At 47.3% G+C, this 21844-nt stretch overlaps 1 protein-coding gene across 2 annotated transcripts in view; it reads left to right on the plus strand.

Annotated features, from left to right (window-relative positions):
- Positions 1-21844, plus strand: part of MLXIP (MLX interacting protein) — a 60581-nt gene that overhangs the window by 22575 nt on the left and 16162 nt on the right. For both annotated transcript variants that reach the window (XM_032431283.1, XM_032431284.1), the window contains exons 2-3: positions 20791-20897; positions 21674-21759. In XM_032431283.1, coding sequence (XP_032287174.1) covers positions 20791-20897; positions 21674-21759 — 193 coding nt within the window. The remainder of the gene's footprint in view (positions 1-20790; positions 20898-21673; positions 21760-21844) is intronic.

Below are 21844 nucleotides of genomic sequence, written 5' to 3' on the forward strand. Positions count from 1 at the left end.
CCAGGTCTTTTCATTGTAAAGATATGTTTTTCTCTCTGCAATTAGTAAGTAGTTGGGAATCTTAACTGATTTTGTAAAACTACTTAGTAACGTTCTTTCACGATCTCTCCCTCCATTTGGTACTTACCTTCTAACTTGCTTATTGATTTTTGGTTTAGGAGAGATTTTTCACTTCTTAAAGTAAAACCATCAATAGTAGAAGACATATCTTTCCCAAACTTCCCTTTTCTCAGCCCTCCTCCTCTCCCCTTCCTCTTCCTCTCTCTTTTCTCCCCCTTTCTCCTTCTGCTTTACTTCAGAAACGGGTGTGACAGCCTAGCTCTTTCTCCCATTCTGTCATCTTTTTTGCATGACAGATTTAGGAAATTGCACTGATCCTCAATGTAGATACAGACAAACTCACTTTATCCAAGGACTTCACTGCTGTGCCCAACCCCATCCCACTGGCAAGGGGGAGACTTGGATCCTGAAGGCTGCAGACAATCAGTGTTCTTACCTTCACTTCTTCTTCACCCATCAAAGCTACGGATGGAGAAGAGAGGGGACCAGAAGCCAAACTGCTAATTTTGGGGAAGACCTCTTTATTCCTTCTGCTTGCAACCCTTTTCTCTACATCCTCTTTCCCTGGTTCATTCCTGCCCATCCTTGCGGGCTTCAGCTCAGGCATCCTACCTGAGGAAAACGTTCTGGACCCGCTTACGACATTGAACGCTCTTTTATGGGTTTCCATACACTGCACACGTGCCTTAGCTCCCTTGAAGCTGTCTTTCCCATTAGCTTGTGACGTCCCGACGTCACTGTCACCCAGTTCTCAGTGCAGAGCCTGTCACATCGCAGGTTCTTGGTACATGTTGCTGGGATGTTACCTTTCCTGGCCTGCAGATGACCTCTGCCACATGCATCTGCTTCCTGGTCGTGAAAGGAAGATGGAATCGCAGGTTCTTTTTTTTTTTTTTTTTTAAGATTTTTTATTTATTTATTTGAGAGAGAGAGAATGAAAGAGAGCAAGCACATGAGAGGGGGGAGGGTCAGAGGGAGAAGCAGACTCCCTGCCGAGCAGGGAGCCCGATGCGGGACTCGATCCAGGGACTCTAGGATCATGACCTGAGCCGAAGGCAGTCGCTTAACCAACTGAGCCACCCAGGCGCCCTCGCAGGTTCTTTTTGATCAAAAGACACATTTATCTGTACCGTATAAATAACTGAGGAATTAGAACTCCTTGGCCACCCCCTCTTTAATTGTGCCAACAGCCTTAAAGGCAGCTTCTCCACATTCTAGGGTAGTTGTTTCTCACTCGGTACCTTTCTTCTTTATTCTTGTAGACCTATAGAATTGTGGACTTTGAGCTGAAACAGGCTTAGCATTCAGCTACACCACCAAATATACAGATCCACAGGCTGCCCACTTCTCCTGGAGCACTGCAGTGCTCAGAACATCATTCCGCTCTCTAGCCTGAGTGGTGCCTGGTAAGGGACACTGTTGTGAAGTGTGCCCCAGAGCTGATGTTGAAGGCGAGTCATCAGCCCCCAGGGGGTACTTCCTTGCTGAAGGAGCTGCTGGGGGTGTATGTGCCAGTAATGGGAGGCCGTGGAGGCCCCCAACTGCAGTTCTTGTTGAAGGGCTATTAGACCTTGCTACCATGCAGACACTCCTTTGGGGCGGAGAGTGAACCGGTGCTAATAAAGACAGTTGTGTCTGTGCAAGGGCACTGGTGGGATTCGATTGTGTTTCATTGAAGAACTGCGTATCTAATCTCTAAATGGCAGTTCCCTCCCACTCTTAAGACCTTTGCTCATCACCCACCCTAACAGTCATGCTTTCTCTGTGTCCCTGAGTCCAGTTGCTGGGAGGCTTGGCTGCTGTGGCCAAGAAGCCTTTAAGTGTGCTTTAATCACAGCACACAGAGTCAGAGCAGCTCTGAACGTCATAGGGAACGTCAGCTGAAGTCATGAATCCATTGTATTGGCAATCTCTTGTGTTCTAGACGGTCAGTCCATCTAAATACCTTACTTCATTTAATTCTTACCATAGGGCGCCTGGGTGGCTCAGTTGGTTGGGCGACTGCCTTCGGCTCAGGTCATGATCCTGGAGTCCCGGGATCGAGTCCCGCATCGGACTCCCTGCTCAGTGGGGAGTCTGCTTCTCCCTCTGACGCTACCCCCTCTCGTGCACTCTCTCTCACTCTCTCTCTCTCTCAAATAAATAAATAAAATCTTTAAAAAAAAAAAAAAATTCTTACCATAGCTCTGTAAAGTAGGTTGGTTCCTCCCCCCCCCAAGAAAGTGAAGTTCAGAAAGGCCAGATGTTTACCCAAGGCTGCGCAGCGGGCAGGAAGGTGGGGACACAGTCTCTCTCTCCACTCCTGTGGCCAGTGGTAGGTAACAGGTGATAATGAAAGAAGGGCTGCTCTTGTTCTTGAGCGTCAGCCCATAGTGGGAGCCACACTGGGTTTCCACCTGAAGAGAGTGGCCTGGCCTGAGGTTCTCTTGGTAGATGAATTTTTGACTGTGTGAAAATGAATTTATCACTGTGGCACAGTGGACAGGATGAGATTTCCTCAGTAAAATCTGGGATTTTGACTTAAGAAGAATCAGAGGTTATTCATCTTCCTTATACCAGGGATGTGGATTGGGCTCTTGCAATTATATGAAGACCCTGAAATTTTACAGTTAAAAAATCAATTTCAAGTTTCGTTCATTGGGACTTCTCTCCCTACTCTTTTCCTTCTTCTCTTCCCAAATGCACACCGGTTCCCAGAGACCTGCAGGATGAGAAAACAAAATCTCCTTGCCATTTGGTTCAGTCTTTCATACCACAAGCCCCTCCTGCCTGGCTCATTTGTTGGCTTCGTTTGTGAATATGAAGGGGAAAAAAAATCAGCATATCAAGGACTTTGGTTTTGAGAAAATAAATGTCCATCACTTTTTCTTTTGACTTTTTTCCTGCTGTGTAGTTTGTTAAATAATTTGTGCCTTAGATAATGTTCATTTTATTTTTGTCTGTTTTCCCAGGAGGCCTTGAAGCAGGGGTAAATGAAAGATAAGTTTACCCTGACCTTGATTTTTATAGCACTGTCATAACTAAGGTGTGTTTATCCTCCCATGGAGCTATAAAGACACACTTTTTTTTTAAAGCATTTGCAACGGTAGTTAAGATGGGAAATGCCCATGCAGTAGGTTTCATACTGTATAAAGTTCTGAGGTTAAAACTGGGATTTGCTAATGAACTGAAACCTCATCTTCTTACCACTATTTTCAAGTTTGATTTTTTTTTTAAAGATTTTATTTATTTGTCAGAGAGAGAGCACAAGCAGGGGGAGCGGCAGGCAGAGGGAGAAGCAGGCTCCCTGCTGATTAAGCAGTCTGATGCAGGACTCGATCCCAGGACCCTGGGATCATGACCTGAGCCAAAGGCAGATATTTAACCAGCTGAGCCACCTAGGCGTCCCTCAAGTTTGATTTCATGAATAGCAAATTGTTGCTTTTGACAGAAAGACCCGAGTGAAAATGAGCATATCATGAAGACAAAAATGTAGGTATTTTTAGTGCCAGTAAAGACGAAATATGTACACACGTCTCAGGAGATGGTCAGCAGAAGGGCTGCGTAGTGCAGCTGGGGCGGTGCAGAGATTTACAGTGTTTCTGAAATAGACACCAGCCTGAGATTATCTCGCTTGCCTTCGTTTCAGTGAGTGAGCCCCAGCTCTCCTCCCCACCCCAAACTTCTTACTTGGGTGCCTGACAAGTTGATTAAAATGCATGCATGGGAGGGGAATAAGAAGAGGGAGAGATTTAGGGTGACAGCTGATTCTCAGTAGCAGATGGAAGGGAGATTGTCTTTAGCAGGCAAAGGTAAAACATTTCATTTTGGAAATTTCTATTATGTGAGGAGGGCCATACAAAGTTATTTTGTTTGTGGTGTTTATTTTTTTAATTAAGTTTTTATTTTAATTCCAGTATAGTTAACAGAGTGTTGTATTACTTTCAGGTGTATGATACAGTGACTCAACACCTCCATACATCACCCAGTGCTCACTGGGACAAGTGCGCTCCTTCATCCCCATCACCTAGTTCCCCCATCTGCCCAGCCCTCCCCTCTGGTGACCATCAGTTTGTTCTCTATAGTTAAGAGTCTGTTTCTTGGTTTTATCTCTCTCTCTCTCTCTCTCTCATTTCCCTTTGTTTGTTTTGTTTTTTAAATTCCACATGTGCGTGAAATCATACGGTATTTGTCTTTCTAACCAACTTATTTCACTTAGCGTTCTACTCTCTAGCTCCATCCATGTCATTGCAAATGGCAAGATTTCATTCTTTCCTATAGCTGAATAATAGTCCATTGTATATATATTCCACATCTTTATCCATTCATCTATCAGCGGACACTCGGGCTGCTTCCATATCTTGGCTATTGTAAATAATGCTGCTGTAAACATAGGGTAAATGTATCTTGTTGAATTAGTGTTCTTGTATTATCTTTGGGTAAATACCCAGTAGTGTGATGCTGGGTCTTAGGGCGGTTCTATCTGTAACTTTTTCTTTTTTTTTTTTTTTTTTTAAAGATTTTATTTATTTGAGACAGAATGAGAGAGAGCACATGAGAGGGGGGAGGGTCAGAGGGAGAAGCAGGCTCCCTGCCGAGCAGGGAGCACGATGCGGGACTCGATCCAGGGACTCTAGGATCATGACCTGAGCCGAAGGCAGTCGCTTAACCAACTGAGCCACCCAGGCGCCCCCTATCTGTAACTTTTTGAAGAACGTCCATACTGTCTTGCGCAGTCGCTGCGCCAGGTTACAGTCCCGCCAGCCATGCACCAGGCTTCCTTTTATTCCACATCCTCACCAACACCTGGTGTTTCTTGTGTTGCTTGTCCGTGCTTTTTATTTTTTTTATTTTTTATTTTTTTAAGTTTTTATTTAAATTCCATTTAACATGCAGTGTGATACCTACCAGTGTCAGGTGTCCAATAGAGTGATTCATCGCTTCGTACAACGCCCAGTGCTCATCACAACAAGTGCGCTCTTCAATCCCCACCACCTAGTTCACCCATTCCCCCACCCCCCATGTTTGTGCTTTTTAAAATCCTCCTCAGAGATACGGCGGAGGTGTGTGGTTGTGGGGGTCTTACAGATCCTTCTACTCTTTCTTTTGCCTAGCAGTAGCTGGTGTTTCCCCAGTACATCCCTACCCTGGGTACCTCTCATTTATACTCTTCAGGGGCAGCATCTCCCTTTCTGAGGAGGGGTACAGTTCTAGACTCATAGAACTGGCAGGAAGTTGGCATAAGCTAATTCAGTTCTCTCTCATCACAAAAAGGGAAACTGAGGCCAGGAGCACTGAGTTGGACAGAGATGGTATCCCACTTAAAGTCACACTGGTGTTTAGCATCAGAACTGACAGCAGTGCTGGGTCCCCACTCCTGGTTTAGTTTTGTTCAATTTGTAGCATACTGTTCCTTCTCATCTAGGTGAGGTCTCTAAAATGAAGCAGACCCAGAAAAGGCTGTAATTGTTAATTTACACAGCTGTGTTACCTGATTTTAAATGGCCGGGGGAGAAGGGAGGTAGAATGGGGGGACCCACAAACCAAGAACAAATGGACAGTAACGCATCTGCACGAGCACCTAGAGTTCCCACCAAGGAGAGCAGAGTGTAGACTGAAACAGAGGACTCCTTGCAGAGGGGGCCCGGTACGGAGCCCAGAGGAGTACAGAGTGCAGGACAAGTGGGGCAAGGCCAGCGGCTGTCCTAGTCTGCAGTGGGGCTCTGTGGGCTGTGGGTACACACTGGTGTTTTCACTCTGGAGGTCACACAGCACATACTCAAGGGCCTATTGCGTGGTGGCGCTGTGCTGGGACGAGACGGGTATTGGTGAATGGAATAGACACGGTTACTCCCTCATGGAAAGTGCAGTCTGGTTGTAGAGACAGTCAGCATACACACCAGTAGGTAATGGCAGATTGTGGTGGGTCCAGGGTGTTGGGAGAGGACTTAGCTAATAATTTACACTGAGAGTGGTCCAGGAGGGCTCCTGCGGGAAGCTGATATCTGCGAGGGGACGGAGTTAGCTGGGTGAGTGAGGTGCTTGTTTATGCTAGGTGTGTCAGCTGGGGGACTCTACCTTAATGAGTGAGTATGTAGGGACTCTGTCCTACCTCGTAAGCTGTGAGAACCCCTGCAGGAGTTTCAGCAGGGGAGAGGTGTGAGCAGACACAGTTGTTGAGGTCATCCTGGCGTGCGAGTAGGGTTCAGGACAAGCCCCTGGACTGAGGGAAGGGGGAGGAAAAGCTGACGAAGGGGAGAGCAGCCCGGCATAGGATAGGCTGCCCAGTAGGCGAGGGCATGGGCTGGGGTAGGGGCAGATGTTGTAGGAAGCTGTCAGGTGAGGTCTGACGGTGACTGATTTGATAGTGTAGCGGCAGAAGTCAGGATCTGTCGGTGTCCTCACTACCCACCTTCCACTTTCACACCTCACCCTGTAGAAATAGCACCTCCCAGCTCCCTCTCCACCTTGCTTTTGCTCCATACCACTGAGTGCTCCCGACATAGCACATACTCGGTTCTCTGTCTTTCCCCGTAAATACAAGCTCCATTGGGCTAGGGAGGTTGTTTTGTTTGCTGCCGTCTCATTAGCAGCTAGAACAATGTTAAGTAAGTGAATCAGGCTAGTGTCATGAAGAAAGTGGTGTCTCCGCCAAATTAATCTGGCTACAGTATTCATGCTCTATAGCCCACATGCAACCTGAAAGCGTTCTCATTCTTAGCATCAACTCATTTGTTTCGTTAAGCACCATTTTACACAGGGCATTATGGTAGCTGCTACATAGAATTAACCTACTAGCTCTAGCTCCTACCCCCAGAAAAGTTAGGATTTGATAAATGTACCCATACCTACTTACCCTACTGTCACTGTGACCCTTGTTACTGTCAAAGTCAAGGTTTGGGGTTTCAGATTCAGTGGAGAACAGATTTCATGGGTTTTCTTTAATTGTCAAAGCTGACTTTTAGAAAAGGAGCTAATCGGGGGCGCCTGGGTGGCTCAGTCGTTAAGCGTCTGCCTTCGGCTCAGGTCATGATCCCAGGGTCCTGGGATCGAGCCCCGCGTCGGGCTCCCTGTTCCGCAGGAAGCCTGCTTCTCCCTCTCCCACTCCCCCTGCTTGTGTTCTCTCTCTCACTGTGTCTCTCTCTGTCAAATAAATAAATAAAATCTTTAAAAAAAAAAAGAAAAGGAGCCAATGTTTTTAAAACCTATTTATAGGTCTTGGCTACCTGGAGAGTGTTACCTTATCCTTTGAAATGCATCAGACAGCTTCAGATTTCTCTGCCTTTTAAGTGGGTTGGGTAGCTGGCATTGCCTTGAAAATGACTAATAATGGTAATAATAACAAATTTGTTTCTTGCCAGTCTTCATAGGAACTCAGAAACATCTGCTGATCTATTTCTGTTACCTCTCTGGTAGACAGTTTCTAGAGTCCTGACTCCAGTTGTGTACTCTGGCAGGAGACCTTTGTTAATTTACTTCCTCTTTAAGCCAGATGTCTGTAATGGGTGGAGTTTTTCATCCTTTACATAAAAATCTTAACCTTGGTGAATATTTGAGCCTACTAATTACCTTTTTGCGTAGGTGGATAAAAGTGCTAGGGAAGAGGCACCTGGGGGGCTCAGTCAGTTAAGCATCTGCCTTCAGCTCAGGTCATGATCTCAGGGTCCTGGGATCAAGCCCTGAATCAGGCTTCCTGCTCAGCGGGAAGTCTGCTTCTCCCTCTCCCTCTGCTTCTCCCTCTCCCTCTGCTTCTCCCCCGGCTTTGCTCTCTTTCTGTCAAATAAATAAATAAACCTTTAAAAAAAAAAGTGCTAGGGAACGGCTGGATTTTTTGAGGGTAGTTATTCCTAGTACTGATTCGATAGAAGCTTCTAACTTGTGTCAGAATGTCTGTGGCTTGGCCACTTTGAACAGGGTGAGGGTGGCAGTTACCATACTAGCTACTGGGGGGCAGGGGTGTGCTAAGTTGAATACTGTAAAATGTAGACAGTGTTTGTGTTTGGGTGTGTAATTTTGCTGGTTTAGCTTTCTAAATTTTCTTTTTACATTATTTTAAAACATTAATAGAAGTATATGATTAGGGACACCTGGGTGGCTTCTGCCTTCTGCTCAGTTCATGATCCCAGGGTCCTGGAATCAAGCCTCACATCAGGCTCCCCGCTCAGTGGGGAGCCTGCTTCTCCCTTTCCCTCTGCCCTTCCCCCCTGCATATGCTCTCTGTCTCTCAAATAAATAAAATCTTTTTTTTTTTTAAAGAAGTATATGGTTAAAAATGTGAAGGACATAGATGAAGTAAATTATAGAATACTAGACAGCTTCAGATTCCTCTGACATTTTAAGTAGAGTAAGTGGCTTGAATAAGTGGAGAAATGTACATTGATCTAGGAATGGAGATGACCCGAATGGAATGGTCATCCCTGCCCACATTAATTTATTTATTAAGTGCCACTCTAATCAAAATACCAGAATAGTTGTCTTTTGAGATTTGACAATGTGATTGTAAAGTTGGAACAGGGAAGAGTAACTAGGCAAGGATTCTAACATTTAAAAAAAAAATGATGGGAGGGCGCCTGGGTGGCTCAGTTGTTAAGCATCTGCCTTCGGCTCAGGTCATGATCCCAGAGTCCAGGGATCCAGCCCCGCATCAGGCTCCTTGCTCGGTGGGAAGCCTGCTTCTCCCTCTCCCACTCCCCCTGCTTGTGTTCCCTCTCTCTCTGTGTCTCTCTCTGTCAAATAAATAAAATCTTCAAAAAAAAAAAAAAAAATGATGGGACCAACCTAAACTGGATAGTATATTACAAATTTATAATTATTAAATCTGTGTAATACTAGCATAGGATTGGGCATGTATCAGTGACATGAGGCCCCAGAACAGACACTAGTGTATATTATAATTTAATATATGTTAATGGAAGTTTCATAAATTAGTTGCAGAAGGTTAGACAATCAGATAGCGAATCGGGGTGAGCTGTGTAAAGAAGTAAATTGATTTTTTCCCCTAGCTGAATCAGAGTTAAATGTAAAAAGTGAAACCATTAAAAACATATGCACAAAACACCAAAAGAAATAGGATGTTCAGGGGCGCCTGGGTGGCTCAGTTGGTTAAGCAACTGCCTCTGGCTCAGGTCATGATCCTGGAGTTCCGGGATTGAGTCCCGCATCAGGCTCCCTACTCAGCAGGGAGTCTGCTTCTCCCTCTGACCCTCCCCCCTCTCATGCTCTCTCTGTCTCAGTCTCTCTCTCAAATAAATAAATAAAATCTTAAAAAAAAAAAAAAAAGAAATAGGATGTTCAGGAATAGTCCCAAACATAGTGTATGATAAAGATGGTATTTTAATCCCAACAGGGGAAAGTTGGATCATTTAGTAATTAAGTAGGAACCATTGACTAAAGCAGGATCCCATTAACACTCATTAAGCAAAATAAATTCCATTGGAGCCAAGACTTGACTGTAAAATGTGGAGCTGTGAGAACACTGGAAGAAGGTCCAGTTTTCCCAGTCTTGGCATAGAAAAAGCCTTTTTAAGTATGGCCAAAAAAATAGAAACATTAAAGAAAAGACTTTAGGGCGCCTGGGTGGCTCAGTTGGTTAAGCGACTGCCTTCGGCTCAGGTCATGATCCTGGAGTCCCAGGATCGAGTCCCACATCGGGCTCCCTGCTTAGCGGGGAGTCTGCTTCTCCCTCTGACCCTCTTCCCTCTCGTGCTCTCTGTCTCTCATTCTCTCTCTCAAATAAGTAAATAAAATCTTTAAAAAAAAAAAAAAGAAACTATTAAAGAAAAGACTTTAAAATTTTGACTACATTAATGAAAAGTTTCTACTAAAAATAACAACAAAAGCCCACAATACATACAAAAAGTAGAGTAGAGCTAAAACCAAAACAAAAGCACACCATAAATGGGCAAGGCAGAGGTGGACGGTCAAGACAGGCCCAATAACTGTCATTATGTGTTGCAATCATTCCCACCACATTAAGAACTCTCACACAACACAAAACAAGAAGATGTGCGGATAATTAACATACAAATTCCAACAGCTAATAAACATAAAAAGATAAAAGTAGGAACCAAAAAATAAACTGATTTTTTTGCTTGTCGGCTTCACAAACATTAATAATAACTAATGTAAGTACTGGTTTGGGGAAATAGGCACTAATCACTGCTGTTGGAAGTGTAAATTAGTATAAACTTTGATTCTTTGTAACAAAATTATAAATATACACATACCCTCCGATTCAGTTTCTATTTCTAGGAACTTATCTCCCAGAAAGTCATGTAATTGCACAAAAATATAAGTAGCAGGATATTCATCGCAGCATTGTTTATAATAGTGAAAAACAGAAACGTGTCCTTTAGCATAAATGAATGTCTGTTTATGGAGAAACAGTTAAGTAGATTGTGATAAGTATATACAGCCAATAAAAATAATATAAAACTGGGGCGCCTGGGTTGCTCAGTCAGTTAAGCATCGGCCTTCGGCTCCGGTCATGATCCTGGGGTCCTGGGATCAAGCCCCACATCAGGCTCCCTGCTCATCAGGGAACCTCCTTTCCCTCTCTGTCTGCCACTCCTTCTGCTTGTATGCTCTCTCTCTCTCTGTCTCTCTGTCAAATAAATAAATAAAATCTTTTTTTTTTTTAATTTATTTATTTTACAGAGAGACACAACAAGAGAGGGAACACAAGCAGGTTGAGTGGGAGAGGGAGAAGCAGGCTTCTCATGGAGCAGGGAGCCCGACACGGGGCTCGATCCCAGGACCCCAGGATCATGCCTGAGCTGAAGGCAGACGTCTAATGACTGAGCCACCCAGGTGCCCCATAAATAAATAAAATCTTTAAAAAAATATATAAAACTATATTTATTGGCATAATAAGATACCTATAACATGTAAATGAAAATGGGTTATAAAACAGAATTATGATCCAACATATTTAAGTATTTTGTTTATTCATATATATAAGTATATATATGTATGTTACAAGGACTTAAGGGCCAACTACAAAGTTAGGGAGAATAGTCCACAAGACCGTCCTCACTTCTAACCCCAGTTTATAAACTAGAGGAATTCCCGAAACCAACTTCGAGTTGAACAATTCTCTAGAGGGACTCACGGAACTCACTGAAAACTTATATTCTTCATTACGGGTTTATTACAGGGAAAAGCTTCTAATTGAATCAGCCAAGGGAAGGGGTGCATAGGGCAGAGTTGAAGAGGCCTTCAAATGCAGTGCTTCTGATGGAGTTACCTCCTTCCCACCACAGCGTGTGACAATGCACACGGAGCTTTGCCAACCGGGGAAGCTCACCTGAGGCTTTGGTGTTCAGTTTTTATGGGGCTCGATCACATACTGCCTGTGTGGCCACCTTCTGGTCCCCAACCCCTCCTAGAGATCTGGCTAATACCTTTAGTTACCAGTTCCTCTGGAGATTGGAACTGATACCGTGTAGTCCAGAGCCCCTATAGTGAATCAGATTGTGAGATTCTCCTAAGACCAAAGCCCCTAGGCAAACAAAGACACTCCTGTCAGGCAGGACATTCCAGGGGCATAGAGGTCACCTCCCAGGAGCAGAGGGCAAAGGCCAGACTCTCTTTGGATAAGGTTATTTCATTTCTTCACTGCATAATATTATCACCAAAATTCAAATAATGGTTATTTCTAGACAGTGTAATTGCTGGGGACTTTGCTTTTGTTTGTACTATTTTGTGTTGTTTGAATTTTCTTTCAGTGTGCGTGTATAATTTAAAATCAGTAAGACTAAAAACGCTAAAAAAGAGATTAATGGAAACAATCTCATGGGGTAGACGGGCGGGCAGCGAAGCAATAAAAGAAATGATAGAGGGAGACTGGTAGATACGACTGCACAAATGTATACTCTGCTTATTCCAAGATACGCTATATAAAGAATTAAAACTCCAAAACTTAAGGGAAACATTTACAGAAACAGCACAAATTAATATTATGGCATTACCAACATAAAATAGCAAGAGAAAACAGCGAACATTTTAATGGATGGTGAAAACTGAGTGAGATCTGTAGTCTAGTTAACAATAACATGTCAGAGTCGTTTCCTAGTGGGGAGATTGTGCTCACAGCTACGGAGGATGCAGCCCTGGGGAAGGCTGGGGACTCTTTGTGCTATTTTTTGCAACTTCCCGTGAGTCTATAATTATTTCAAAACAAAAAGTTTTCTAAAAGACAAAGGGGCGCAGACAGCTCATACAGTAAAAGAGACACATGGCTAATGCACATTTTTTTTTTAAGTATTAAAATTTATTAACAAATGATGCAAACTGGAGTGACATACCGCTTTTTCTTGTTTTAAGTCTAGTCCCGTACCCAGTCCAAAGGAGTCTGAACACCCTGGGTTCTGGATTCAAGTTTATTTTCCTGGCAAATAAACATGAATCTGGCTTTAAATGGTGCCCTGCCCAGCATCCCTGCTCCTGCCTGGAAGTCCAGTTATGGCTAGAATCTGACCAGAAACTCCAAGCTTTAAAACTCAACAACATGCCCCAGAACTGACTGCTATTCAGCAGCGTGCCCCAGCATCGGCTGGCACTCCCTCTGTCCTTTTATACCTCACCTGTAATTCTCCCGGTGAGGTGGACATATCACCATTTTATAGAAGGTGGGGCTTGGACAGCTCATGTCACTTGTCCAGAAATGGAAACCACTCTCCTTTCCCTGTTGGCTTGGAAGTGGTACAAGCATGGCAGTGTCCGTCCCCTCGTGGAAAGCCAGAACACAGGAGAGAGTGCTCCCAGCAAGGACACAGGTCACCAGAGTTCACAGACAGGGTGAAGGGGAGGTCACCACTGCAGCTACTCTGATTTTGCCTGGTTTCAACTCCTTCAAGTTGCTTTAATTTTTGAAGGTTACAGAAATGATTACTCCCTGGGCACCTGGGTGGCTCAGTCGGTTAAGCATCTGCCTTCGGCTCAGGTCATGATTCCAGGATCCTGGGACCGAGCCTCGTGTCTGGCTCCTTTGCTTCTCCCTCTCCCTCTGCCCTTCCCCTCTGCTCGTGCTCTCTTTTCTCTCTCTCTCTAAAATAAATAAATAAAATCTTAAAAAAAAAAAAGAAATGATTACTCCCTGCTCTTTACACAAAACAAACATAGGCCCTCAGAAACGTGCTCACACATGAGGACAGATGCACACCGAGACAGGCTACGCTAGCACACACGTGTACACAGTGTGCTCTCGGTCGCACGTGCGCACAGCTCACACACCATCTGCACACTGCACATACAGCACACAGCCGCACACCACATCCATCAGCACACATGCACACGTGCACGCAACACACACTCGCTCACCTCGTCATGGGGCAGACCTGGGACGAGGACCTCAGGAGGCCATGTTCCTGCCTTGCTGTCACTGCCCTCAGAATCTGCTCCTCCAACAGGACTTTCTTTGAATATAAAAAAGTAAAATAGACACCAAGCGACCCACGAGGAGGATGGATTGCGGGTTTAGGCATGGGAGCAGGACCTGACGACCTCATGAGTTTCCTCTGGGAGGAGGCTCTGCTTGGGCAGGAGGCCCAGGGCGGAGGCCCGCAGCTCAGGCAATTCCGTTAAACACGCAGCCCTCCTTCTGCCATGCCTCTCGCTGTGCCTGCTCCCCACGTCTTGGCTCCTCAGTGAACCTTTGTCCGTCTGGAGCCTGTTAGTTTTGGCTCCTAGCAGCCTGTGGAACCAGGCCCAGATCCCAGGAAAGCCCATAGAGACCGCTCTTTTGAAGAAAAAGAGAATCCTGGAAGAGAGACCAGTCTGAGCATTATTAATCCACTCACTTATTAAAGAAATCACTTAATAAGCATTATCCTCATATTTGGGTCTAGTTCACAAAATTGACTTGCACATAAATTTTGTATCTGCTCATGTGATTAATTGCCTTCCCCAATTAACCCAAAGCCCTATTTATTATAAGGTCTTGGACGGTACCTGGTCTTTTTGCCTTATTTATTTTGAAAAAAATAACATTCTTGTATTATGTTTCAGCAGTATAAAACAGTCAACAGTGAAAACTAAGCCTCCAACTAACCCCCTTAATTCTCCAGTTTAGCTCTCTAAAGGGAAATCCCTGTTTCCCTGTTGCGTGTTTCTCATGTATCTTTCTTTCTTTTTTTTTTTTTTAAAGATTTTATTTATTTGACAGAGAGAGAGATAGCGAGAGCAGGAACACAAGCAGGGGGCGTGGGAGAGGGAGAAGCAGGCTTCCCGCCGAGCAGGGAGCCCGATGTGGGACTTGATCACAGGACTCTGGGATCATGACCTGAGCCGAAGGCAGACGCTCAACGACTGAGCCACCCCAGCGCCCTCTCATGTATCTTCCTGAGCTTGACTGACAGGCTGTCTCCTCCCCCGCCCCCAGCCCAGCCTGTGTGTCTTGTGTGCGTAGCTCCCTGTTATAAATACACACGGCGGCCGTGCTCTTCATCTTGCCCCTTAGTTTCCTTCTCGCTACATACAGCTTGTAGCACTTGCCTGCGTCTCAGCGCGTGAAATGTGTGCTGCCCCATAGTGTCCCTCCGTGTGGGTACAGCGCAGTTTTCAAGCCAGTTGCCTTTGATGAGTGTGTAAGTTCTTTCCAGCCTTTTGCTGCCACGTCAGTGCGGCTGCTTGATGTCTTTCACGTGTGTCCTTGTGCACGTGTGCTCGGGGCGAAGTTCCTCCCAGTGGGATTGGGAGTCAAAGGGGTGTGTGTTGGCAGTTGTCCGCTGGCCCCCCAGCAAAGTTGGTTTTGCCCATGATTGTGTCCCCAGTGTCAGCTCACTGATCAGACCTCTCCCTGCCGGAGTGCTGAACCGTTGGGGAAATGACACGGAGGACTTGGTCCACAGCAGCACTATTCACGGCAGCCAAAAGGTGAAACAACAAATGTCCATCGGCAGGTGAAAGAAGAAACAAATGTGGTCTGTCCCTCCAGCGGGATAGGATTCAGCCATGGAAAGCAACGAAGGACTGGCCCAGGTTACAACATGGATGACCCTTGAAACTAGTGTGCTTCGTGAAAGAAGCCACACACAAACGGCCACGTATTTTATCATTCTGTTTATATGAAGTGTCCAGAAGAAACAAACCCAGAGAGACAAAGTGGATTAGTGGTTGTCAGGGCAGGGGGAGGAGGAGGTGGGGAGTGACTGCTCCGTGGGTTCAGGGCTTCCTTTTGGGATGATGAAAACTGTTCTGAAGCTAGGTAGCAGCGATGGGCACGGAGCATTGCAGATTGCTTAAAGCCACTGAATCGTATGCTTTAAAATGGTTGAAATGGTAAATTTTATGTTCTATGTACTTAACCACAATAAAAAAGAGTCAATAGGTGGTAGCCAGAATATTACCTTTCTTGTTGATGAGCCTGAGGGTATGGCTTACAGGTGACCCACAGGCTGCCTTTCCAGGTGGCGCAGACAGTCCTGGACCCTATAGGACAGCCCCCACCCCCCCATAGGAGCAGAGCAAGGGGAATGGCAGCTTGCTCCCAAGAGGAGAGGCAGGGAAGGGCCTGGACCACCCACTCCAGTTCCTCCTCCTACACTCACTGCTAACATACCCACTCTACCCAGCTGGGTGGGAATAAAGCTAGGGGAGGTCTTGCTAGTGGGCATCCAGGAAGCATTTCGAGGAATGGTGAAGAAATACTGCCCCATAACAAGCAAGTATGGTTCAGTGAACAAATGAATGGGCCCACCACACTTCTGGGGCCTGTAGTGACAGATCCTTGAGCCTCTGCCTGCTTTCTTTTGGAGAGAATGGTCCGACTAGGAGTTAGGAGCTAATCCTACGTGGGATGGACAGAATCCAAAAATCTCCTCTTGGTCCCGCCCACCCCTGTTCTTCTTAATTTCAGTTCCTGTCTGTGCAAAGCTTGCACTTTTAATTTCCATTCCAAAGCAGTCTCTTGCCAGACCTCTGAAGAATTCAGAGTTTGCTAGTCTATCCAACAACAGTCTTTTTTTAAAGATTTCTTTCTTTATTTTGGAGGGGGGAAGGAGAGGGGGAGAGAGAGAATCTCAAGCAGACTCCCCACTGAATGCAGAGCCCAATGCAAGGCTCGATCCATGACCCTGAGATCGTGACCTGAGCCAAAACCGAGTCCGCTGCTCAACCAATTGAGCCCCCCCGCCCCAGGCGCCCCGACCAACAGTTTTGAGAGACCTTTTTTGTACTCTGAATTTCCTGTTTCAGGTTGTGAGCCTGTCTTCTAGGAGAATGTCCATGGCAGGACAGTGTGAAGATTTTTCATTATGGAAAAGGTTAACACTCACTTAGTAGCTCTGTACTTAAAGGTGCCTCCCATGCGCCCGGCATTGTGCTGGCATGAGTCAGCCCTAGACCTTGGCCTTCCCGTCGCTTGGGGAGAAACTGGGGTCGTTGTTCTGACAGGAAAGCCCATGGGGCATGTAGGAGGGCAGTTTTGGGAGGTGAGGCCAAAGGAGGGCTTTGATTATTGAGGAGAAGCCAGTGGTCTTAAAAATCTTTGTAATGTGTTTCTGGTTATGCTTTTTTTTTTTTTAGATTTTATTTATTTATTTGACAGAGAGAGCACAAGTAGGCGAAGAAGCAGGCAGAGGGAGAAGGAGAAGCAGGTTCCCCGCTGAGCAGAGAGCCCAACGCGGGGCTCGATTTCAGGACCCTCAGATCATGACCTGAGCCAAAGGCAGATGCTTAACCGACTGAGCCACCCAGGCGCCCCTCTGGTTAAGCTTTAAAGAAGGAATGTGGTGGGGCACCTGGGTGGCTCAGTCCGTGAAGCGTCTGACTTGATTTCGGCTCAGGTCGTGATCTCAGGGCTGTGAGATTGAGCCCCAAGTTGGGCTCCGTGCTGGGCACCTGCTTAAGATTCTTTCTCTCTCCCTCTTCCTCTGCCCCTTCCCCTCCAAAAAAGAAGGAATGTAGCATAATCCTGAGACCAAGAAGGACCCCCATCAGCCATGTCTGGAGGATGAGTGAAGCTAGGCCAGGGTTGGGGGGAAGAGAAGCCCAACTACAGATGCTTTCTGGGGCCCCTGCTCTAGAGAGGTCTGCCAAGGGAGCTGCGAGTTCCCTTTAGAAGTGTGTAGAGCAGCCTTTCCCTAGTCCCTGGGAAACTAGACTTTGGATCCCCCCATGGAAAGGGTCCCAGTACAGGTTTGGTCTGTAGACGTCTGCATAAGGAACGTCTCCTCCTCCCTCCTTGAAGACTGACGGTGACGTCAGCGCACAGAGGCTCTGAGAAAGCCCATCAGTGAGGAGACTTAAAGAAATTTATCCCCACATGGGGCGCCTGGTGGCTCAGTCGTTAAGCCTCTGCCTTCGGCTCAGGTCATGATCCCAGGGTCCTGGAATCAAGCCCCGCATCAGGCTCCCTGCTCAGCCAGGAAGTCTGCTTCTCCCTCTCCCACTCCCCCTGCTTGTGTTCCCTCTCTCGCTGTCTCTCTCTCTGTCAAATAAATAAATCTTAAAAAAAAAAAAAATTTATCCCCACGTTTTTCTAAAAACGTGTGTATGGATTCCTTTTTTCTCTGTAGTACCTTACATACAGAACTGTGCGTGCTGCTTCTTCAGATCTTGTCTTGAAATTTCTGTGGGCAAAGGGTGGTCAGGCACCATAAAAAACCTCCTAGTTGCTCTTTTACTGTCTGTGCTTCCGTGGCCGTCTTAGGTTTTGGTTTTGGACTCGCTTCTTTGTGTTGGTTGAGCACCACCTGTTGACTGTTGAGATATTACAGAAATCGGGGACAGGGATGTGACACCAGTCGTGTATTCTGAACTCCTACGTATTTGTACTGAGGTTTGACCAAATTTGACACAAACATCAAGGCAAAGTGAACCATTTCAGCAAGCGAGGAGGAAGGAGAGGAGAACCCCAAACTGCCCCCCTGTCCAATTTGGTTTCTAGCCCACAGGGTTTGAGTTCTCTTTGCATCTTCCCACCTCTTCATTGTGAGTAATTGAAGCTGCCCGCATGATCTAACTTAGGTCTTTGAGAAGATGCTCACGTCAGCCACTTTTTCTTAAAGCGGGGCTGAGGTTCGGTCTGTAGGTAAGCGCAGTGGTTAGTTCTTAACAGGACATTGCAGGACATCAGAGGTGGTTTTCTTCCCTGGAGTCCTCATTCACATGGCAGCCCTTCTGCTTCTGTCCTCCACGGCCATCTGTGGAGGCGGCAGACACCCCGGCAGCATTCCTCAAAGAAGGGGGGCCTTTGAATCCTGGCTTCAGCATGAGGAAACTGTCAATTACAGAAAAAGTGTCTTTTTTCCCTTTAAGGATATAGAAGAACAGGGACAGTTTTCTGTTTTGTTTTGTTTTGTTTCCTGGAACCACCTGCCCAGCTAGATACCAAGTTGCTGGAAGGTCTTACAGAGGAGGGGAAAGAGGGTTGGTTTTGCCAGGTTGTGGGACCTAATCTACTCTGCCGTGCGCCCTGCTCTCCAGCCTGGCGTAAAGCGGCCGCACGCCTCCCCCCGGCCTCATGCAGGGGCTCTTGACCAGGCGTGTGGTTGCTCGCCTCAGGGCCCCCACAGGCAGGCAGAAGAGCAGCAGGGGCCCCTCCCTGGCTCGGGGTTGAGCCCGTTTCCTCATCCTCCAGGCGGTAGCTGAGATGGCACCTCCTCCAGAAAGCCTTCCCTGACTACTCCGACTGGGTTGCTTATGCACCTCTGCGCCCCCACAGCCCTGGGCTCTTCTTGGTGACCCCCAGCGCCTGGTGTGCTCCACAGGGGCGGGGCCTCGTGTGCCCCATCTGTTCCTTTCCTCCCTTGTAGCGCCCGTCCCTCGTCGAATGTGTGAATGAGACCCAGTCCCTGCCTTCAAAGCGCTTAGACAGGGCTGCCCTCTGCCCCGGTCTTTGTTCACTGGTGTATCAAGGGTGGACCGTGCGTGGGACCGTGGGTGTCAGCTTTTTCCTCCCCTGGAGGAGGAAGGGCCACATAACGGTGGTGGCAAACACAAAAGAAAGGACTTTGCAAGTCAGGAGGTGTTAAAATTCAGGCCTTTCAGTAGTAACTTAAGTCCAGATAATTGAGATGGTTATGAATACCTTAAGTTTATGTTTTGCTGTAGGGTTTACCAGTTGTATGTGTCTAAGTGTATATGTGTATGTACATACATATACACTGTCTCTCATTTAGTCCTCATTAAAACACTCAGGAGGAGATGGTATTATCCTGAGTTTACCCAGGAAACTGGATGTCAGACAAGCTACCTGACTGCAAAAGCCAGTGCTCGTGCCGTGCAGCAGGGGCTCGAGGCCTAGCGTTGGCTGCTGAGCCTGAGTGAAAGCGGACCGCTTGGAGGTAGGTTAGGAGTACCTTTGGACTGGGCAGAGACGGCAAGGAAGGTGACGGACAGGTTGGAAACGTCCAGCCCTTTGAGCTGAGACTGCTGCTGTCTGTCTGTCCCTCAGATTCTACGAGGGCGTGCTGTGACATTTTCTCTCTGGGGGTCACAGCCTTCTGGCCTATGTGATCCAAAGCCTGGCTCGCTGGGATAGGTGTGAGAGGCACGAGGTCTTGCCAGGTGCCCAGCCAGGGGCTTTGCTTTTTAAGCCAGGTTCTCGGGTTCAGGTAGGGTTTACTGCTTGGGTGCTAGTCTTTGGAGAACAGTTGCTATTCCTCACGAGGTCTCTGAGTGGCTTTGCAGAAGAGGCAGGGCTGTGGCTCACAACCAGGTAGAACCACCAGAGCCCCCTAGAGTGTGGACTACAGATCATGCCTTGTCCATCTCCAGCCTTCTGAAAAAGGGAACCCTGTGTCAGCCGCCCAGAGGTGGCTTCTGACACAGCACTTAGCAAACTGGACTCTGAGAAGCCCGTGCCACTGGGGAGTGCTCCTCGCCGGCTGGTAGCTGGGGTACGAGCGCTCCTTAACTCATCCGGAGAATTATTCCCAGGCCCTGCTGTGTGCCGTGGTCTGTGCTAGGTGTTTAGGGTGATGACACCTAACGGGCCTTCCCCTTGGCAAGCCGCAGGGTACTGCGTGCGGCTCTGGGTGCGGACACTGCTCCATGGAGGCCGGCTGAGTGCCACCTTTGAGTTTGAATGGTGCTCAGGGAACCCTGAAGGAGTCATCAGCAGCCTGGGGGAGGCCAGTGCCGGCACGGAGGAGACGGTGTTGGAGCAGGGGGCAGAAGGAGGTCCATGAAGAGTGAGGACCATGTGTGCACAGGTCTGGCGGCAGGAGAGGGTCGCGCAGGCTCGGAGGCCAGTGGGACGTTGGTGTGCCCGTGTTGTAAATGCCTCTTGGGGGCTGGTGGCAAAGAAGGTGGCCCAGGGTAAAGGAGCTTGGCTTTCGTTTATTTGCCAGCAGATTTCTTTCTTTCCTCCCTCCCTGCCCCCCCACTTTGTTGGATTGTAATTGACATACAACACTGCATAAGTTGAAGTAAGGTATACAATGCGATGATCTGATATATTGAAAAATCAAAAGATTTTTAACTTTTAATTATGGAAAATTTAAAAGACAGGTGAACGTCAACAGACTAAGACAGTGACCCCGTGCGCCAACACCTACCAACGCGTGGCCAGTCCTGTCCCCTCCGTGTGCTGACTCTGCCACCACCCCCACCGCCACCTCCCCCCTCCCTGCTGCCAATCACTTGGAAGAAATCCCAAAGTGACTCGTGCCTTCTGTCAAGCCTAGCCTGTGGCTTGTGATGGATTAATCCAGAATTTTCAGGCCTGGAGTGAGTGGGTGACACTTTTCGATTTCATTTCATTTTCAGAGAAACCACTAAGTTTCCCTTCTTTGTCTTACCTTTCAGTGGGAAGTTGGTGTCTCCAAAGTGGAAGAATTTCAAGGGCCTGAAGCTCCAGTGGAGAGACAAGATCCGGCTCAATAATGCCATCTGGCGGGCGTGGTACATGCAGTGTGAGTGGTACACAGGCTTCCGGTAGGAGGGGCCTGCAGGGGCCCCGAGGCCTTGTGGTGGGCAGGACCTCCAGGTTCTACCACCTGGAGGCCTTTGCACCTTGGGGCCCAGAGCCCACTTTTCAAACATTATGCCTCAAAGGGAAGCCTCTCTTGGGCAGTCTGCAGCAACAGGAAAACCAAGCCGATCCTAAGGAACTGGATACTTCTCAGGTGTCAGGCTCAGGGGGCCAGTCACATGGTCTGTGTCGTGTAGTTGCCTGTAATCTGCAGGAGACAGACGTGTTCGCCCAGGGTTCACAGCATAATGTGCTCGCTATTAGGTTAGACGCTTGGGCCCAGCGTTGTAAAGGCAGAGGAGGGAGGGCTTAGTTCTTTCCAGGGGAGTCAAGGAGGTTGTAGCAGAGAGGTGATATTTGAAGAGTCAGGGAACAGTTCCTGTTTTCAGCAGGTCAAAGAAGATACAGACCCAGGCCTTGTTCATTCTCCAGCTGGCTTCATGCTGGTGGATCCGGTGACCTTTGCAGGAGATCATCAGCGTGCTTGGGGCATGCTTGGGTTAGGCTGGCATTTCTTTTGATAAGCCAGACTCCCTTTCTTACCCATGAGTTACTGACAGATTCTTTTCCTTTATTCTCTGAAATCTCATTTTCAAGGGAAGGAGAAGAAAAGAACACTTGGGAGGGTCCCACCCTGAGGGGGATGTGCACAGAGGGGGCAGGGACTCTTTCAGGGGTCTTGGTCATAGTGATACGTCTCATCCTTTCTCTGCCCAGATTTGGAGAAGCGCAAGAATCCCGTGTGCCACTTTGTCACTCCACTAGATGGCTCTGTTGAAGTAGATGAGCATCGCAGGCCAGAGGTACTTGGCTCGTGACCATCAGTAGCTGGAAAGGATCTGCCCTCATCAGGAGGAAGCGACTCTCCCAAGGCCGGGAGCAGGGGTT

The sequence above is a fragment of the Phoca vitulina genome, unplaced genomic scaffold (assembly GCF_004348235.1).
Source record: "Phoca vitulina isolate PV1807 unplaced genomic scaffold, GSC_HSeal_1.0 scaffold46, whole genome shotgun sequence".
NCBI lineage: Eukaryota > Metazoa > Chordata > Mammalia > Carnivora > Phocidae > Phoca > Phoca vitulina.